Below are 20,137 nucleotides of genomic sequence, written 5' to 3'. Positions count from 1 at the left end.
CACTTGCTTCCCTCTTCCTGTCTTTGACATGGGTGGGTATGAGCAGTGTAGAAATACAGAAGAAAAACCCATGCCTGTATTTTTCTCTTCAGCTGAGCAAGGGAAATGGAGGGAATGGCCGAACAAAGCAGGCATTACAAATAGACTTGAATTTTAATGTGGTAGTTGAGGTCATTTGGACTAAGGACAACAAACCTGTGGACTATTGTCAGGTTCACCATGACAGGAAATGAGCCTGCATTATCTCCCTTAATTAGAAAATGGGCCTAGAGATGATTAAATAAACAGACTGTCACATGCTTTAATAAAGGGGAAGACAACTGATTTATCAACATAACTTTAAGAAGGGAGAATAATTGGGGAAGTTGGCAGTACATGAATCATAATATTAGTCTGCAGGACTTATGCTCTATGTTTAAAATAGATTTTATCAGCCTTTTGCAACCTAGTGCAGCAGTTATAAAATCAAATGAAGCAAATAATTCAAACAGGGTTCTCCCTCCCATCTGGGAGTTGCATAATTTGTCCTTTCTGCAGTCAAAGAGGAGGTAATAGTTAAAAATGCTACATGTCATTTTCCCATACCCATCAGTAGTTTTATTTGACAGAGGAAACTGACGTGGTCACTGACCCCACTGACCTCCTCAGGGGGTCCTGAGGGAAAAAACACATGTCCAATTGGTTAATTTAGGGAAAAAGAAGATGTCTGAAAGCATATGATTTCTTTTTTGCAACCAACAGAGAATGCAGCACCATGAGAGCTCTCAGAAGACCTTTAAATTATGCAGTCATGGGGAGGCTATGGGGAAACATACCTAGCTTTAAGATGTGTTATTTGTTTGGTGCCATTTCCCTGTGTGACCAGCATTGTTTCCCACTGTCAGTAGTTCACCTTGATTCACTTCTGAGTCTGTTCCAATGGTCAAAATACCACAGACATGGGGGTGCCTATTACCTCAATCCCACCCTCAGCCCTTGTAGGTGACAGCTTGTCAAACTTCAAACACAGCATCTAAATATATATTTTTAGTGAGAATCTTTATGCAGCTGCCTTAGCACATAAATTCGTTATTCAAACATTAGCAGAGCTACGGCAAGTATTAGCCCCTCTGCTTCCTTCCTGTGAAGCCTTTCCTCTGACAATGTATTCTACAATGTATAGGACTTAAGAAATATACCCTATAACTTTATAAGCACATTATAAGTAAAACTCTCATTGTTCATGAAGTTTACTTAATTTATTACCAGTTAACAAAGCTTTTGATGGCTGATCTATGTATTAAAGAGAAAAATTATAATTAAACCATACAGTTGGCAAAGAAATGCCTTTCTTCATTGGGTTCTAATTCATTAAAAAACTTCTTCCTGCCTGCAGGTCTCCACTCACCTTGAGTTTGCTAGGTTACATTTAGATACTCCTAATCCCTTTGGTGAAGTGAAGGGCAACTCCCCTTGAAGACTAGGGGGCTGTCTGTTGCTTCTTGCTTCTTACTTGTGTTCCTCCACCCCAGTGTGGGTTTACTATGGGACATAGTCCCTCCACAGCATCTCTGCTCTGGTGTGCACCCATGACCCACAGTTACTGCAGGGCTGTGTCTGCTCTGGCACACCTTCCTTCCAAGAATATGTCTCCAACGACATCCCAACAGTGCCACCATTTGTCTTCTCCTTTTAACAGCTGCTGTTTTCTTAAATATTTGTGACCAGAGGGCACTGCATGCTTCTCTAGTGGAAATTTTGGCACACAGTGGGTTTTTTGCAGTGGTGTTAGGGCAGATGGAAGTAGCTGGATGGCACAGGACAGCATGCCACCATATATATGGTGTGTATATATATATGGTGTATATATACACTTTATGCCACCATAACCCACCCTGCTAGCCCCCTGCCACCAAAACCTTTCCAGTAAGGCCCAGTACAAAGCATCCTCTTCTAAGTCATATGTGATCTGTTGGTTAAAGACGTACTTTCTGTTTCCAGTTTTGTTTTAGGTTTTTTGCCTGTCTCTGGGTAACAGGTCTCTTCATCAGTCTTCTTATGTGAAATATAAAAATATTTATCATTTAACAGAAGTCTTGTGAGCCTGAATTTAACAGTGTTTGCAAAATACTCTGGTGCCACAAATAAGAGTTGTACCAAGAGAAGAGCTTGCTCCTAGTTCTATATCCTACCTTCAGCAGCAAACTGGACCTTTGCCACATGCAAAAGAAATGGGAAAACCCAAGCTTTCTGTGTTCCTTGGTGTTTGCTGATACGCTTTGCTGAGTTGTTCTAGGAGTTACTCTGGTGGAAATGGGAGTGAGCAAGCTTTTATGAACCTGGTCTGCTAGGGGCTGATAGGTCCATCTGTCAGACAGGGGGAAGAGCATCTCCATGATAGGCTTGCCAAATGTGGTGAGGAGGCCTTTAATCTAAAAGTGCCAGTGGGAGGGGAACCTAGTCCATCCTACTCCTACTAGTTTGATAGCAGTGCAATCAGTTAATTTCCCAGCAGATTCCTAAATAAGTGGAAACTATTGATGGTAGCAAAATTTTCTTCTGAGGTCAGGGATAATAGATAGCAGAATATAGTAATCTGCTTTGCTTATTCTTCTCAAGTTTTTATTTTTTTATAAATCACATCCTATTAAAACATTGAGCTTTTTTCCAAAGTAATTTTTATGAACATTTTTTTCATAAGAACAGGAAGTAATAATTACATTTGAATGACAAAAAGTAGAGATGGTTATTCCTTACATGCACTGTTCTGCTTACTTTTGAAATGTTGGTTTCGTTTAGATGCAGAGACTATCAGCTTTGGTAGCAACTGGCTAGAATTGAGGCTGGAAGTGGTGACCATCAGTGGAGTTGAGTGTATCAAAATGGTGAAGCTGGTAATTGCCTCCATGAGCATGGACTTCATCTGCAGGATAAACAAGGACCTTAGGATTTTCTGGACTCATTATTCTCAGTGTAAAAGCTTCCATTGGCTATATAGCATGATTGGTTTCTGAAAACATTTTCATCTTATATTTTAAGCTGCTTAAAAGTTATTATAAAATTGAAGTCAAGATAACAAATGAAGAAGTCTCTGTTTTCACACAGATTCTGCCAAGTCTCCTGTCAGTTTCAGGATGGGCCAGTTAACAGTACTGTAGTCATACAGGGCTCAGGTGAGCAATTTAGAATTTCTCTTTTATGCTTTTTGTTTTTTCAGGGATACAGACCTCATGAATATCAGTCCCCTAGCTCCATAACTCTTGTCTCTCTGTAACTTGTAACTCATAACTCTGCCTCTGTGCTTGAAGCCAAAGTAGCTACAGGTATGTGTCTTTTCACTAAATAATTAGCAGCTTTGCTGCATCTTTGTCTATACCACAAAAAAAAAAAAAGTTTGCCTATCAGGCAATTGATTGCCAGAAATGCCATAGATGTAGTAGAAATACTATAAACATAACACTTCTAGCACTAGCTTAATTCAGTACTCACAGTGGAAAACTCAGCTGTTGCAGGTTTATCAAAACATGGCAAAGTACTGGCACTTTTGACACAGGGTGCACTCAGATGAAGCACAGCTGAGTGAAACAGGATGATTAGAAGAGACTATTTATGCAGACAAAATTTTCAAGCATATATTTTAAAATAAAAGGATTCCTTTTTTAATTCACTGGAGTTTTTTCCAAAATGTTGCTTTGTCTGCTTAGGTTTTGGGTTTTTTAATGTTTATGGTGAAAATTAGAATTTGCACTTTTCCAGTCCATATTCTTTGTATATCCACTTAGCAGTGAAGGTATCCATGAATCAGTAGAGTCTGAAATACAAATTAGTTGCCAGTCAGCAGGGGACAGTTTGAGCTCCAGAGTACAGAAGAACTGATTTCATTATAGTTATTGTGTTCTTGTTGTCACTATTTTTTATAGCTGCCCAGTTTTACTTTTATACTGCTGCCCATCAAAGTACAGCCCTTCAGATCTTTTCAAGGTGTCCTGTGTTATAGCACTTAGAAGAAGCAAGGCAACAGCAATATTAACACATTGTTTTAAAGATATCTTTGGCTGCTTATCCTTCCAAACTTCCCAGTGTGTTGTATGTGCTGCCTGGATGGTTTAAGCTTTGGGCAGGGAACATGTAACAGTTTCATCTTGTTCAGACTTGTTCAGTCACTGCTGCCAACTAGAAAACAGTTGTTTTTTTTCTTTTAGAAACACAAAAAACCTGAACAGTCTCACGTTTCCTGCCCCCAGTCCAGTTATGATGTTAATATCCAACAGGATTTTCTTTACCTTGTATAAACAGTGAGAATTTATCTGATCTGATCACTAACTAAAGATGAAATCACTTATAGGTAAATGCTGTATTTTCTATATCCTGCAGGAAATTAGAAGGAAATTGAGAACTCTAGGACTTAACATTGCTGAAAAATGGTATTCTCAGCTCTGATGCTCAAAAAAGCAGAGCCTTAAGGGTCACTGCTGTGCAGGATTTTCTGAGTATATCATTTCCGCACACATTTTTAGTGACTATTTCTATGGATTCAGCTGCTTTGCTTGCACTGAACTCAAGACAGAAGTACTTTCCTAGTGTGATTTTGGTTAACTATCAAAAATTGCCTATGATTTAGTTTCTTTAGCACTTAACAGCTCCCTTCATTAGTCTGTCATCAGGCAATTATGAAGTCAGGATTAAGAAGAAATTTCAGAAAAACTACTTTACTTAGCTAAAAACATGTGTTTTCTTAATTTGAACAGTATTTGGTGAGTGACTCTATTGCTTTTATTGAGTGTTGCATTGGACTGTTATTATTCCTTCTAAACCTGCAAGAACCAGAAAACTGAGAAACAGCAAGACCACTTTTTCTAATTGTCAAAGGAAAAAAAATCTCATGTCACATTAATTTAGTTCTGCAAAAGAAAACAGAACGGAGGAAAGATGTGTTTATGGCCCATTTAATTAGGTTAGTGTATAAAATAATTTATGCAAAATACCTACTATATGCAACTGTATTGTAGTTCATAGTAGGGAACTAACATGGCTCCTGAAGTGTTATGTGAAATTTATGCTAAAGATAGTTGAAGTAGTAGTAGTTGTAGTATTTGCTTATTGATTCTGCATTACTTCAGTATGAAAAGCAGCATATTTCAAGTCCATTTAAGGGTAAGGTACACTAAATTCAACTTTTATTTTATTGTTACAAAAGACAAAAGCATGCAGAAGGTGAAAATACCTCCTTGGAATATGACGATTTTAAGCAAGTTAGTCATCCAAATGCATGTTCTTTGTATCTAGCTGGGTCTAACAGCTCACAGGTGTATTTGGGAGGGTAATTTCCTGATCCTGTTCCTGCTTGCAGTCAGTTGACAAAATACTTTTGTCATCAGTGATAAGTGGTTACATTTACAGACAGGAGTATTATCTGTGTTCTGCAAACATCACCAAACAAATTCAGGAGGAACCAAATAAGATTATTGTCAGCCAGTCCTTAGCTTCAAAATAACTACCCTGAAGCCAGAGGTTAATTTAATGCTGTGCATCATGATAATTGAGTGTCATTCAAGCGGAAGTCATCGTGAAACCTAACAAAGGAGGTACCTGAATGATGAATATACCCACTGGGCAGCAATTACCATTCTGTTGGGGTGTTTTTCAGTCGGGATACAGAGAGAGAGACAATGGAAGAAGTAGAGGAATTTTTTTTACTCTTTTGGAGAGAACAATTTCTAAATGAATATTCAGGGCATGGTTTTAACTAAAACTTCCATTAAAAAAAACCCCAAAAGACAAAAACGGAGTTTTTTAGATTACTTTATTGCTACAATTCTGTTGTCAGCCTTCCTATCCTGATCAATCAGCAGTCTGAATACAGACCAGTTGTGCCGACCTCATGATCAGTATTCCATTGTAAACAGCTTCCTTTGTCACCACGATACAAAGAGCTTTGTCCACATGTTAATTATTTGTTAACTATTGAGAGGTTTGTGAAGAAAGCAGCAAGAAAAAGTTGTAGATGTCATAGCCATTTGTGCTGTGAAGAACAGATTTTTCTCTTCTTCCTCTGTTTATTCTGCAGCTGTGATTTGAACTATGAAAATACTGTGAACTGGCTGCATTGGTGCATCACTGGGCCTCTCTGTATGCATATAGCATTCCCTGTGGCTCTGCCTTGTTTCTCTGTCCATGAGATCAGGGAGGAGAAAGGTGTGTCCCAGTGATGCTTGTGTTTGCTTAGTAGAGCCTTCTAGTCATGAACCTCAGATCAGATTGGGTTGGACTGTTATGGGTCCATAAACTGAAAGGCCTGTTTGTGTATCGCCTTTCTGCCCAACACCGTGTATTACTTCACAGGATGGCTGAATAGATTGTAAGTTCCTTACTTGTGAGAATGTGATTAATGCTGGGCAATGTTTTTTGATTGTTTGTTTTTTTTTTGGTCGCAGTATTTGGAGATATGAGTGGCTCCCTGTGGAGTCAGTAAGCTTGGCAAGTGGATTTGGCATGGTGCCCGCTGCTGGCATGTCCTTCCTCTTCCCCACTTGGTCAGGTCTTCGAGACTGATGGGTGCCTCCAGATAAGGTGTCCCTGCCTGTCAGCAGGTAGTGCTGTTTCTCTATCCACTTGTCTGCTGACACACTTGTCCATACATTTTAAAACCTCATTATGTTTAAAACAGTTGTCAAAGCATTAAAACAAAATATTTCCAAATCATCCTTAAGCTTGCTAACTGGCAGCAGGAGGAGCTGATGAGAGGGAGTGTCAAGCCATGCTTTGCTTCAGTTTGGAGAACTGGAAGTGAGGATGGGATTCAGGCACTGAAGGAGGATTTGAGTCTTTAAAACAACACTGGTTTTAGTCATTATTGCATTTATTATTTTTTCTGGTATTCTTATAGAATAACATTATTTATACTGTTTTTTCACTTCATCTTCTTTGTCATCAGCTTTTCCATAGGAGGGGCCTCTGGGTTCTACTATATACTGGTACAAAGGTGATGCTTGTCTGAAAGATTTTTACCTTGTGTTTTGCCAGCTATATATTTTACTCACATAAGCATAGAAACACAGTTTTCTTAGAAGAACCTCATTCTTTATGGGAAATTCATTATTGTAAACCATTCAGATACAATCAATATCTTAGCACAGGTAAATTTGTCATGTCAAAAAGAGATTTCCTTAACTACTCCTGGCTATGTTGCATTTTTTCCATTCTTCTCCTGCTGCATTTAAAGGTGAACTGAGGACTAAAAATTAAAATAGTTAGGTGTAGATTTATGTGCTGAATGTATCTGAAATTTATTTTGGAGCATTATGGAGGAAAGAGGACTAGACATTCTTCAGATATAAATATTGGTTACCTTTTTAAATATTTCTTTTTTCCCTTCATCTGTGAAATCAAGTTGGTACTCCCTGAAAAATATTTAGAAATGTGTCCTTCCATGAAAATCACAAATATTAACAAAACAGGTTACAGAGTGGATTGTTAGGATTAATTCCAGCAAGTAAGTAAATACTTCAATGATTTGATAAAGAATAGCAAATGCTTCTCTTTATGTTCCTTAGAAGTAAGTTCCATGTTATATTCTCCATAGTTACTGGTTTTGGGCATATTCAACAAATAGAATGAGTCCAGGCTTCCACTTTGGATTTTGGATTTGAAAAATACCATCTACTTTTGCCTTCATTTTTTTGACAGTGCAATCCAGAATAGAGAGCAGGAACAAGTCTGAATGTAGCAATGCAGAACAATATTCTGGAGTGTCTTGTAAGTAATTTTCATGAGGAAGAGCATCTGCTATCAAAAGCTGTGGTATGGAGAGTTTCTGTTAACGAACACAGAAGGACTTTGAAATTTTCAATATGTTGTCATGTGCTCATGTGTGTCTATCTGTGTCTCTGTGTTTGATTTTCTGATTCCCTTGTCTGTGTAGCCTTCATATTTCATTCAATATCCATAATATATATATATATATATAATATGGGACTGGCTATCACAGTACCATACGGCAAAGCGCATTTCCAGTCTTCCTGCTTCCTCTGAAGAGTCAGTTGATAGCTAGTTGTTATATTCTGTGTTTGGGAAATATTCTTATGTACTTTTAATTGATAATTGTTAGTCAAGAACGTACTTCTACAGCCTTCCCAATTTAAAATGAACAGTGATGTTTCAGAGAAGCACAAACCCAAGACCCAGGAGACACTGAAGAACATTCAGATTTTTGTTAAAGACAGTGCTCACCTAAGGCTATGCAGCTGCAGAATAACTCAGGATCTGATCTTTGGTGAGGTTTGAGGGGGACTATTCTGAAGACCTAGGTGGAGGGGGGACTGTGTGCTAAGTTCTCTGGTGCCCATCAGAGTCAGTGAGAGATATGCCAGCAGGCTCTGTGAAGAGTGTGTGGTTAGTTTTTAAAGGTAAGTATCTCAGAGGGGGCAGAGTCTGGCAGGTAGGAGCAGCTTGTTTGGCAACAGGCTCAGCAGCAGGCTCTGCAGCACACAGCATGCCTCATGCTGCCACCCAGCCAAGATTGGACACTGTGGGTATGACCCTTCCTCTCCTCCTCACCAGCATTTTGAGTAAAGCTAGCTTTTTCTTTGCCAGCTCCAAATAATACCAGTCTCTTTGAGAGCACATTTCCTGGTTGTTTTGTGAATTCCTCTAAGAAAATAACAAGTAGAAATGGGTCACTCCCACAAAGCTTGCACCAATTCACTATCACTGGAATCATGGGCTTTTTAAAAGCACATCTAATTCACTGTCATTGGGTAAAATCAGTAAAAGCTCAAGCACATATATGCAGGAACGCAATGTGACTGTACTTGTGTGTCCTTCATTTACCAGCAACAATATGGATCAATACAGGGAATGTTTCTATGCATCAGAGATGTCAATGCTTTTCAAGGTTAAATATTTTTCTGACTTTACAACTCTGGTGAGATTTCCAAAACTGTAGCCAAGCAGCTGTTGGGACAGAAGGCCTTGCATAGAGAAAGTTACAGAGCCATTTGCAGCAGTGGTCTCCTAACATGGTGAGGAAACAGGATCTAGGGAGAAGACTGCAGATATCACTGTATAACCAAAAAAATTCAGAAATTAAGGGAGAAAGAGGCTTGGGATGAATTTATATTACCATAAAAAATAAATTCTGCCACTAGAGAGAAGTTAGAAATGGCATGATAGATTCATGCTCCATGTCTGTCCTGGCAAACTGGTTTAAAAACCTCTGGTTTACATCTTATGCACAGATCATGTAAGCTCTGACTCTGCCCTTTTCCTGAACACATTTATCCGTATCTAGACTCCTACCTCTCATGCTACTGCAGATTGCCTCCCACTGTGTCTGAAGGAGGGTGGCCCAATTTACAATGGCTCTGATATGGTCCACTGAACTGCTACTCCCTGGACTGCTTTTATAACAGGGCAAGATGATACAATCTGACTGAAAATCACTGTTCAGCAGCAGTTGCAGAAGGAAGTTGCAGTGTTTTATCTCACAGATCTATTAGCCTTGACTGTTGGAAGCACACTAGGAACATGCAGATACTGAGTATGTGTAAAATTAGGGGCCAGCAAAGATAAAAACTGCCTTGAAATACATTAACACCTAATTAATCCTCAGTAGGAAGCTGTCCAACAGTGTGCTGAATATTATTTAGTTCTGCATTTGGTATTTGTTGCTCCAATGAAATAAACCTAATCACAGCTTTTTAAGAAAAAAACAAAACAACCCCAAAAAACCCTGTACAAAACATTTAAGGAGAAAAGGAGACAGATTTTTCCATGAACAGTCAGCTTTGATGAATTTAACAAAATTAGAGGAGAGGCCACTACTAATTCAGCTTACTATATATATCACTGTGAAGATCACATATAACTGTATAAATTCCTGTACTAATTACCATTGTCTTTATAACAAATTACAACATTCCCTTCTGTTACATGCATAGCAACAAAATAACAAGTAATGCAAGATAAATATACAAGGAAGAAAACCTAGTCAAAGGTTTGGAAAGGGAGAAGTCCCACGATTATGTGTAGGATTCTATGTGGAAAATTAATCTGTTAAACACAGAGTAAGATACAGTTACAAAATTGTCATGAAGCTGTTTGCATTAGATCTTAATAACCTTATAAATTATAACAAATTAATCAAGCAAGCTAAGAGATTTTTCAGAGACTTCTGATAACTTGGTAAACCTCAATTGATTTTCCAAGGTAAATGCTGTGTGGTCTGGTGTATGTGGATGGCTGTTGTTCAGATAATGCCTTCCAGAAAATCTGCTGACAAATATGAGGTTTTATGTTAACAGACAGTTTGTATCAGAGTGCTTGTAAATTGAATCAAATAAAATCCTATGTGGATCCCAAACCCCAGTTCCTAATGAAGTCTGTGAGTGGTCCAAAACCCCACCATAGAGATGAATGCCACAGCTCTGGTCAAGTCCTCAAGGTTTGTATTCCTATGCCCTTTGTACCTGTGGGCAGGCAGAAATAACTAGGCAGAGAAGGTATATCTAGGACTCTTGTTGGCTGCGGGTTCAACGAGAATGGTTTGTATTCTTTTTTTTTTACATTAAATTAAAAGGTTTCTGGCATTTGCAGTTGATTTATTTCTTTGGGCAGGGGGATGTAGCACCATTTACGTGACATGTCTAGGGATTTATTAGGTTATTAAAGCTGTCAAAAGTGACAAAATGCTATATTTTATTTGCCAGTTATGTTCATTGTCCTTGCAAGTGACAGAGAGGGGCAGAAACATGGTGCCATATAAAACCACATGAATTTGCAGAGTTGCAGAAATATTAACAGTGAAGGGGACTGTGCACACTTTATCACAAATGCTATTTGTTTTTTTATTTCCCCTTGTTTTACAGAAAGAGATGACAGCCAGGATGTGTCACTAAAAACTACCTGCTGAAGAAAAGCAAAGTTCAGTTTCCTTCCTAATGCAGAGTTCAAGAACATGACAGCCCTTGTGGACTGAACCTGCTTGTTAATCCCTGAAACCTGGAAAGTTACTGTCACAAATGCTTCTCTCAAGTGTCAAAGTTGTTAACCCTAAATCTGCTGCTAGGAACCTCATCTGAGCAACATGGATTATTGAGAAAAAGAAGAGTCATGTCAGTTCAAGCTCCTTTATCAGGAATAAGATCCTCTTCAGCCACAAACAATGGCAGACAGTGCCCCTGCTGCCAAAGCTTTACTGAAATTCAAGTCCCTGGGCTGACCTCCAGACTAGTTGTTTTGAAATTAAATCTGCAATCTTGCTTTCTTTTTCTTTTGTTTCTTGGTATGTGTTTTCTTTCCTAACTGCAACAGACAATTAAGAGGTTCTGGAATCAAAGAAGACTTAGCCTTTAATGCCCCCTTATCCTGCTCCAGGCCACCCAAGGCTTGGCCACCATTCCCAAATGCCAGCAAGCCTTGTGTTTCTGGGAAGACAGCTATGTCCTTCAGCTGAACAGGCAGTTTATGCTTCATTGTGACTCATAATTTAATGACAGTAGGAGGGTTTCTGATCTCAACTACATGAACAGGGATGCAGATAAGGCTCTGCAGTGCTGAGGTATTTTCCTTGAATTTATGCTGTGACTGACAGCAATTGATCTCAGTATCTCCATATTACATAAAAAAAAACACCTACAGTCATCATTTTCCTGAAGTACCCAAGGAAGTACACCAATCTGTCATGTAATTTCATATCTTTCTACCCCCTTAGGAAAAGGATCCTTCTCAATCACCCTTAAATATCATCTTTTTAGGGAAAAATTAATTTCATTTGAGTAGCTTGCAGGAAGATACAGTCAAGATGGGTAGTAAGAAAGTTAGAGCAGGAGGGACTAATTGAAGGTCTCTGTTGCAGTGCCTAGCAATGTGACTTGCTTTATACACTGGGCCAACACAATATTTTTTTCCAGAACTTAATCCAATTTAATTAACACATTTATGGACAGTCTGGAAGGATCCTGTGCAGCAAATCAAGTCTTTTAAGCCAAATACGCCCTGAGGAGACTTTCTTCTGAAAAAAAAAAAAAAAAAAAGAAATACTCTTGAATAAATGGCAATCAAGTGCAACACATCTGTGTATTCTGTGCCTTGTAATGAATTTTGCACACTTGTGTTATTGTGAAAAGTTTCGTTTTCCTGAATAAGTGCTGAACCCTGTTGCTGCCTTCTCCTCTAATAAGTTTAGATATGTTTACATCTTCTGAGACAGAAGAAAATCTCATGGAGTGTCCAGTGATTTGAACATTTGAAATAGAGGGGTAGTGGGCACTAAAGAATAATAGCAAATATTTTCTTGGTCAATGTTGTAGCACATTCTGATTTACTTGTCTGCTTGCTTAAATCAGGGCTTGTAAAATGTCAGTGATCACATTCTTGCTTGGAAAAAGTGCTTTTTTCTATGAACATTTGGTGTATCTACAATGGGAACTTTTCTGTATCTCTAGAACTACGTAAGCAGCATTATCCTTTGCTTTCAAGGGGATGCATGTAAGTGTTCTTACCTCCTTTGGTAGTCTTTGCAATCAGATTAATTCCTTGGGGATTGGAACGCACACACAGATTTCTGTTCTGCTGGCACTTCTGCGGGATATAACTAGCTTCTGGAATTCATTGCCACAGCTACTCCTGATCTTGCCTCATTTTAAAGATGAAAAACATAACTTCTTTGGGTTGGTTCATGTAGCTGGCGACTGCCTGGAATTATAATTTCAATTGCATATAAAGGGTTTCTTGAACTCTTCAAAAGTGCCTGGGCTGTGGCACTTCTTGAGATGGAGCCCTAGCTGATGCAGCGCACTTGAATTCCATGGCTACCATGGACAGTTGCCATGTGGTATTCTCAGTCTGGGCAGCACTGTATTTGAAAGATTACCATAAAGATGCAAAGGTGTGGAATTTAGTGCATAAAGATCAAAGTCACGACACAAATTGAAATACTTGGATTTTTGTATGCATAATTTAGTCTTCATTTTATTACACTACTTACCATACGCTGTTTTGAGACTATTCACTGCATCTCAGTCTGAAGATTAGGCAGATTTTTTTTCTCAGTAAACTTTTTGTGAATGTATAAATTTTGTGAATGCAAATCTTATTAGTTGGAGTGTTTTCATTTTCCTTTAAACTGTGTTTTTCCCACAAACCCTTATGTTTAATTTTCTGGTATGGCACACCATATGAGGCAAAAGAGTGAAGTGCAGAGATGAACCCTAGAGGATTTGTGTTTGACCTGGCCAAAATCACTGCAATGGTTAAAGCCTGTTATTACACAGGAGATGAACCAGCTGCAAAGGAGAAAAAAGTGTACTTGTTTTAGTTGCTTATTCTGCTAGGAAGTACATGGAGTTTCCTTCCTCCACATGACAAGGTGTGGCCTTCTCCTGAGTATATCCCAACAGGTACTCTTCCTTCTGCAGCACAGCTATTCAGCCACCACCTGGCCATCTCATGTCATGGGCCATTCCTCCTGTTCCACTCCATGGTAGCTGATAAGCAAATATGAGTGTTTGGAATGTGGCATCACTTCGTAAAAGTACCATTTTACCCCTTCCCATAGAGAGAGAAAGGCAGCTTCCTCTTGAATCTTGTGATCAAGGATTCCAGCTTCATCCATAATTTGCTCAGGGCCACTAAAAGAATCATGTTTTGCTTGTTAATGCTTTTTCTACCTGATCATATTATTACATATGTTCCCAATAATGCCAGCATTCCATATTGTTCTGGGATTGGAAAGGTGAAGGGAGGAGAGGGAGAGAAGAGGTCATTGTTTGGATTTTTTGTTTTGTTGTGGTTTTTTAATCACTTTTCTTGTTCCTCAGCAAGGTTTTGTTTTTCTTACCTATTTTTCTTTTTCCTGATACTTACCTTTAAGGATGCTGTTGTGTTAAGCTTCAAGGCACTTTATAGGAATCATTTTGTAGTGAACTTCTGTTTTGTGTGAACATAGAATTAGTGACAACTGTAATATGAAACAAATCTGAACATAATCTCCCTTAGGTTTTATGAAAATGGAGTCCCAGAGTCTTTATTAATACACAACAGCAAAATTGATGATTTCTATCAGATTTGAGAGAAGCTGGGGACTTACGAAACCTGCTAGTTTTCTCCAAGACCTCAGGCTCTAAGCATCAAAACTTATATCGGGCAAGTTATTTGATTCCACTGATGAATGGATTCATTAAGAGCAAGGGAGGGAAAGAGGAGGAAAACACATAATGTGAAATTCACAGGGACCTACAGGCAACAATTCAAGATGTGCAGAAACTTAATGGGTGAACATTGTCCTCAGTGATCACAAATTCCTTGTCTGTGGAGAGGATACAGAGAATGATACTCTTTGTAGCTGGGAGGCCACTTTTGTAATGTCTCTATTAACAACAGACTAAAAGGATCTTTTAGCACCTTCGGGTTAAATAAATTACAAATTTTGGAGCCCTCTCACAAAAAGCTATTCTTTCCTGTCACTTTTTACCTTCTCTGTGTGTTCTCCTTTTCTGGGTGGGAGGTCTCAGAGCCAGCCTTCAGCCTTTCAGTGTTCATTTTGCTTCCCCAAGGACAGTTCTGTTACAAAAAGTAGCTTTCTCACCTCTCTCTGTGCCTCCAGAAGGGCCACCTCTCACCTATGCCCTCTGAAGAGAGACCATCAAGGGCTGTCTGTACTTCTTTTCAGAAGAACAAAAGCAAGAGAGCAGGAGGTACCTGCAAGAGCAGCAAAACAGGAGTCACTGCTTGTAAAACAGGAATATGATTGCTATAGTAGAGCATGCTCTATGGGCTTTAAAAAGGGGATAACACTGGGACACCCAGTATAGACATGTGGTCAGTGTTCAGACATTTTTCCTATATATTGGAAGAAATTTTTCATAACTATGGAGACTATTCCAGTGGCAAAGCAATCCAAAACAGCACTAACAACCTGATGATGGTGTACATTTAAATAAAAAATTATCAAAGTTGATTTTTTCATATATTTTATGCTAAATAGTTAGTGATTTCCAAGGTTTAGCTAAATATGTTAAGAGTTCCTAAAGTAGTTTCTGTTCTGTGTTTTAATAAGTTTTCCTGTTTTAAAGACAGATGTAATTAATATAATTAAAAGTTGTAATCATTTTTTCCGGGGAAAAAAATTAATTACTTTTCTGGTCTAATACATGCTTGTCTGTGTATGTGCATGTGCACGTATATATACATATAGATATGTGTGTGTGTGTGTGTTTGGGGATATGGATGTGGAAGCATCAGCATATGCATGTGTACACTAACTAGTCTTTCCCATAAGATACATTTTTTTAACTTTTGGTTATATTTAAGGGGAATGCATCTTTTTAAGAAACAAGTGGTTAATTCCTTTTCGTCCTCCATGCATCAGCTTTGTTGGGTGTGTTAATTTTTTTTTTGATGTCACATTTGTCTCAGACTTTTTTAGTTCTGTTTGTTATTATGTGATTTTTTCAACTGAATGGGAAGAGAGACCGACATTAACTGTTGCAGTCATTAAAAGAAAAAAAAGTTTACATTACAAACCAATCTTAATGGATGAAGCAATGGAATACAAATATAAATAAAATAAACATAGCAATGGAAAAGTGTTGTGAAGTTATTTGTTATCTAACTCTTCAGCAAGAAAAATGCATATGGTTTTCATACCAGAGAGCAGAATTCCCTGTCAGAGTCCCTGGACTCAGAGGTGAGATCCATCCCTGCCAATGCACCATCTTCACAGTCCTCCTGTCACCAGTGTGACATCGGGAAAAACTGACCAAATGTCATGCCAATGCAAAGAGGCCAGCCTCTCACCAACACTGTAGGATCAGATAAAGCCTGTGAGTAGCTGTTCCTTAGCTAAGTTGGCCTGCTCATTTTTGCCTGTTAAGGCAAAGTTCCCTGTCAAGTTACCCAAGGGCTTGGGTAACTCACGGGCTTCCTGTCCTTCAGCTGATTCCTGATCAGACACTTCAAGGAGTGTCCAGAAGTGACTTGTAAGCAACATCAAGCCAGTTAAAGGTGAAGTTTTGTCTCCTGAAATCAAAACTAAAGAGCCTCAGTTAGAATTTGGCTTCCACAGAGGGAAAAGAGGTCTAATAGGGCAATAGAAACTATCTCCAGCATATGGACTTTGGAGCTCAATGCATTGTTCTTTTTGCCCTCATTCCTGAAGCACAGATAAGCACATATATGTGCATAATTACATGTAAAATTACTGCACCTAATACGAGTCAGGTACAGAGCTGGAGAGGAGCAGAAGCATTGGGGCTAAGAATGGCACTGTGGAGAAAACACCTATCAGGAGAGCTGATGCTGGACTTTGGATGTCTCTCTGTGGCATGGGGAGGATCTGAAGATTCGAGCTGCTGGGACTAATGGAGTAACTGCAAAGCAGCTGCTGAGGGAAGCCAAGGAACTTGGCAAACAGAAAGAAGCCCAATAGCAAAGGTAGCAGGAAGGTTTGGCAGGGTAGCATGTGCATTTCTGTACACCAGAGGGCTGTGCCAACAATCAGAGGACACTCAAAAGTTTATAGAAAAATGCCAAGAGAAAGCTCATGAAGTTGAATAAAGGGAAATGGAAATTCCTGCAATGGAGAGGACCAGACTCAGCTCCTTTATGTGCAGGAGCCACCCAGCTGAAAGCAGTTTGGCAGGGAAGGACCCCAGTGGACACCAAGCTCACCACGACCCAACAGTCTGCCCTCACAACAAATATGTCAAATAGCCTTCTGGACTGCATTTAGAGAAATGTTACCTGCAGTTCAAGGGCTGATCTTTCTTCTGTGATCAGCCCTAGTGAGACATGTCAGGAGTGTTAACTGCGCTCCTGGGTGCATCAATGCAAGAGACAATATGGAGGAATGCAGAAAAGGGCCACAAGTATGATGAATAGACCAGGGCATCTCTCAGACAGGCAAAGCTGAAAGAGATGGGACTGTTTATCCTGCAGAAGGCCAATGGGGGATATTATCCCTATGTATAAACATTTAATGAGGTGAGTGAAGAAAACAGACTTTTCTTAGTGCTATCCAATGACAAAAGCAATTGGACACAAAGTACAGCCAACTCCTATTAAACACATGAAAAATCAGTTCAAAGTGACTCTGTTCTGATGTGGCATTGGGCTAGGGACTGTCAGCAGTGCCTCAAGTCCAGTGATGTGGTGGGCCTGCGACCAAAGCAGCTTATCTAGGCTGTCCAGCAGTGAGGGAGCGGGTGCAGCCACAGCCAGCCGAGCCCGCAGCCACCGCTGTTCCTTCCCTGCGCTGCCTGCTGCCCAACCTGCCCTAACACTGGCCCGTAGCCATCAGCCCGCACCCAGCCATGACCACAGCTGTGGCACCCTGACACTGAGAACCCGCAGCTGCTCCAAGAGTGCACCCGTAGCCACAGCAGCCTGCTCTCCGCCGATGGAAGGGACACACAGCCTGCTGCTGTTTGGAAATCATGCCCAGCCTGCCATGGAAGCTACGGAGACGCACCACGGCTCGCAGCAGGCGCGCCCTGTCTGCCAGCTAAGCCGACGCTGCCAGGGTTCTTATGGTTAGCGCTGTCCCTCTCTTCTGTTTCTTTCTCTATCTCTCTTTTTCCCTCTATGCTTCTTTTTCTATCCCTGTCTAGTAGGAGTACTTACATTTTTTTGTACTAATTAACAGTTCTCAGATATAATATTGCTGCATTTGTGTTTTATTTTCATCCGATGTCTAGGTTTTGGAAGACAGGTGTCTGCTAGGGAGGGCAGGAGCCTCCCTTGGAATGAAAGAATGTAGACACCCTCCCTCCGAATTATTATAATTCTGAAATCAAAGGGCTCTCAGGCAGAGGTCTGGGGATAGGAGTAACAGTTCTTTACTAGTACGTATAACAAGGCAAACAAACAACAATAACTACGGCATTAACAACAAATCAGAACCAGGGGCCCCGTGACAGCTTTCTCGGCTGAGACGGGAACCCCCTCGGGCGGGCAGTGCCGGTGTTCCTGCAGGGCTCTGAGGAACACTCAGCTGGGACGGCAGCGATGAGCAGAGATCCCGGGCCGGTGGCTGAGGTGTATCAGCAGCTCTGCAGCGGTGGCTGGCACCGCCACACGTCCCGGTAGGACAGAGGCTGTGAGGCCACCAACGAAGAGGGAAGAAGCTGCAGCAGCTCTGTCTGGGTGATGGCAAATTCCCTTCTCTAACCGCAACAGCTCTGTGCCCAAAGTGTCCTCCTCCAAAGCTGAAGAAGCCCACCAAACTGCTCCCACCCTTCCCTTTTCCTGCCCCTTTTCCCTCCCAGGCCCAGCCGAACTTCTTGTGTTTCCCAAGTACCCACCAAGTACCCACAGTCAGGTTTCTTTTTTTCTTGCAACTAATGGGTAAAAATTCCACAGGTAAACCAGAACTAAAAGGACACCTAACCCAAAACATCCAAGAAATCTACCGAAAAGATCCGTCCCTGACCCCGCCTTTTATAGCGGAATGGGATAGACTGCTTTTCTCAAAAGGAAAGAGAGATGTACAGAGCAAAGAAACCCACAGTACAAGTGAGTAAATGAGAAAGGTCTTTGTTTGAACCAGTAAAAGAATAAAAGAGGATAAACAGATATGGTATTTAACTTTACCGACTGAAAGAGCTGGAAACTGTTACTAATTAAATATTTTCAAGTCCGAACTCTGAAACACTGTTTTTTTACACTTCTAGTTTCTATGTGAAAGTAAAAATATCCGCTGTTGCCCATGTACTTTTATATTTAAATAAAGGAAAAAAAGACTGTCTCTTCTTTAGTTTTACTGTACAGACTTTAAGGTCTTCAGGTTGGGTTTCTTTTGTTTTTTAAGCATCTCTGCTGCTCTGCCTTAGGCTTTCTGTCCTAAGTCTAGGGGGGGGAAAAAACATCAGGAAATGTCCAATCCTTTTGTCTTATTCTCTCTGTAGGCTAAAGTCACTAAGCCTTTTTCTTGGATGTCAAACCCAAGTCCATAAAAGTGAATTACTAAAATTCTGTTCAGAGTAAAGCTGTGGCAAGGAATCATCATGTTAGAAATGGTACTGGAACTCCTATTCCTTAAGGCTGTGTAATCACTATATATATTTTTAGTTATGAGATGGAAAAATCTGTGTTTTCTTCCCAAGTGGTATGCCATTTGCTGCCTTTAACCAAAAACCTTATTCTGTAAATGATGGACAGAAAGAAAATCATGAGGGGAAATTAGTTCCTGGACTGGTATGAAGTGCCTCATATTTTATTCTGTTCTGGAGTTTTGTTTTATTCTGTTCTTTGCTTTTGGGGGGTGTTTTGGAGATTTTGTGTGTGTTTTTGTGGGGATTTTTTGTTAGTAACAGCCTCCTCTGGTACTTGTTTTGGGAAAAAACAAGAACAGAAATAATAGAAAATCATCTACAGGCAGGAAGTGGTGGATCTGGTACACCAAACTGGTTCCCTTCTGAAGTACTTAATGAGAGCAAAGAGAGGAAAAGATAATTCTAAGTAGAATACATGTTTATGTGTGAAACATAAAGCATTTTCAAAGACCATGACAGGAAATTAGCAGGATGGATCTCATTAACTTTATTACTCTAGCAGTGCTTATTCATTAAGATGGCAGGCAGTATAATTATTTGTTGAAAAATAAAAATGGAAGTGAATCTGTGATCTGTGGTAAAAGGAGAAAAGTAAATAAGACAATTAGATTCTTGTAGATCAGTTGCAAGACAGCTAAGAACTAGTAGCCTGAAATTAAACCTTTTATAGACTATCTGTATAATACAGATGCACATATATCTTTTAATAGTCACTGTATGGAAGCAAAATATAATAATGAATAATGAATCTGAATAATTTCAATGTCATGTTGTGGGGGCTTTTTTCCATAGCTTCTTGTTTACCATGTGTATAGTTCTGCAAATTCATCCTCTCAGCTCAAAATCACATTTGCTCATGTCTTGTGATACAAACACCCTGGTAGTTCTTAACATTGCTATTCAATAATGAGTCAGTCATTCCTAGACTGTTTTGGATATGAATCCAAATCTTTAGTGTCACACACACTATGTTTAATCTTAGCTTGAATTCCTTGTGGACAGATCCGTGCACTGCCTGCAGTGACTATGCAGGGGATGACTACATGCCAGTTGCCTCTGTCATTTCATTCCCTTGGAGTGAGGGATTTGTCACTTGAATTCAGTCTACC

At 39.7% G+C, this 20,137-nt stretch overlaps 1 protein-coding gene across 2 annotated transcripts in view; it reads left to right on the top strand.

Moving 5' to 3' along the window:
• The window catches only part of MOB3B (MOB kinase activator 3B), an 88,005-nt gene extending 76,000 nt beyond the window's left edge, over positions 1 to 12,005 (top strand). For both annotated transcript variants that reach the window (XM_058826091.1, XM_058826090.1), the window contains exon 5: positions 10,845 to 12,005. In XM_058826091.1, coding sequence (XP_058682074.1) covers positions 10,845 to 10,874 — 30 coding nt within the window. In that variant the 3' untranslated portion in view covers positions 10,875 to 12,005. The remainder of the gene's footprint in view (positions 1 to 10,844) is intronic.
• Positions 12,006 to 20,137: the final 8,132 nt, after the last annotated feature.

The sequence above is a fragment of the Poecile atricapillus genome, chromosome Z, assembly GCF_030490865.1.
Source record: "Poecile atricapillus isolate bPoeAtr1 chromosome Z, bPoeAtr1.hap1, whole genome shotgun sequence".
Classification (NCBI taxonomy): domain Eukaryota; kingdom Metazoa; phylum Chordata; class Aves; order Passeriformes; family Paridae; genus Poecile; species Poecile atricapillus.
The sequence above is the reverse complement of the archived record's forward strand: the minus strand, read 5'-3'. Positions and strand labels throughout refer to the sequence as shown.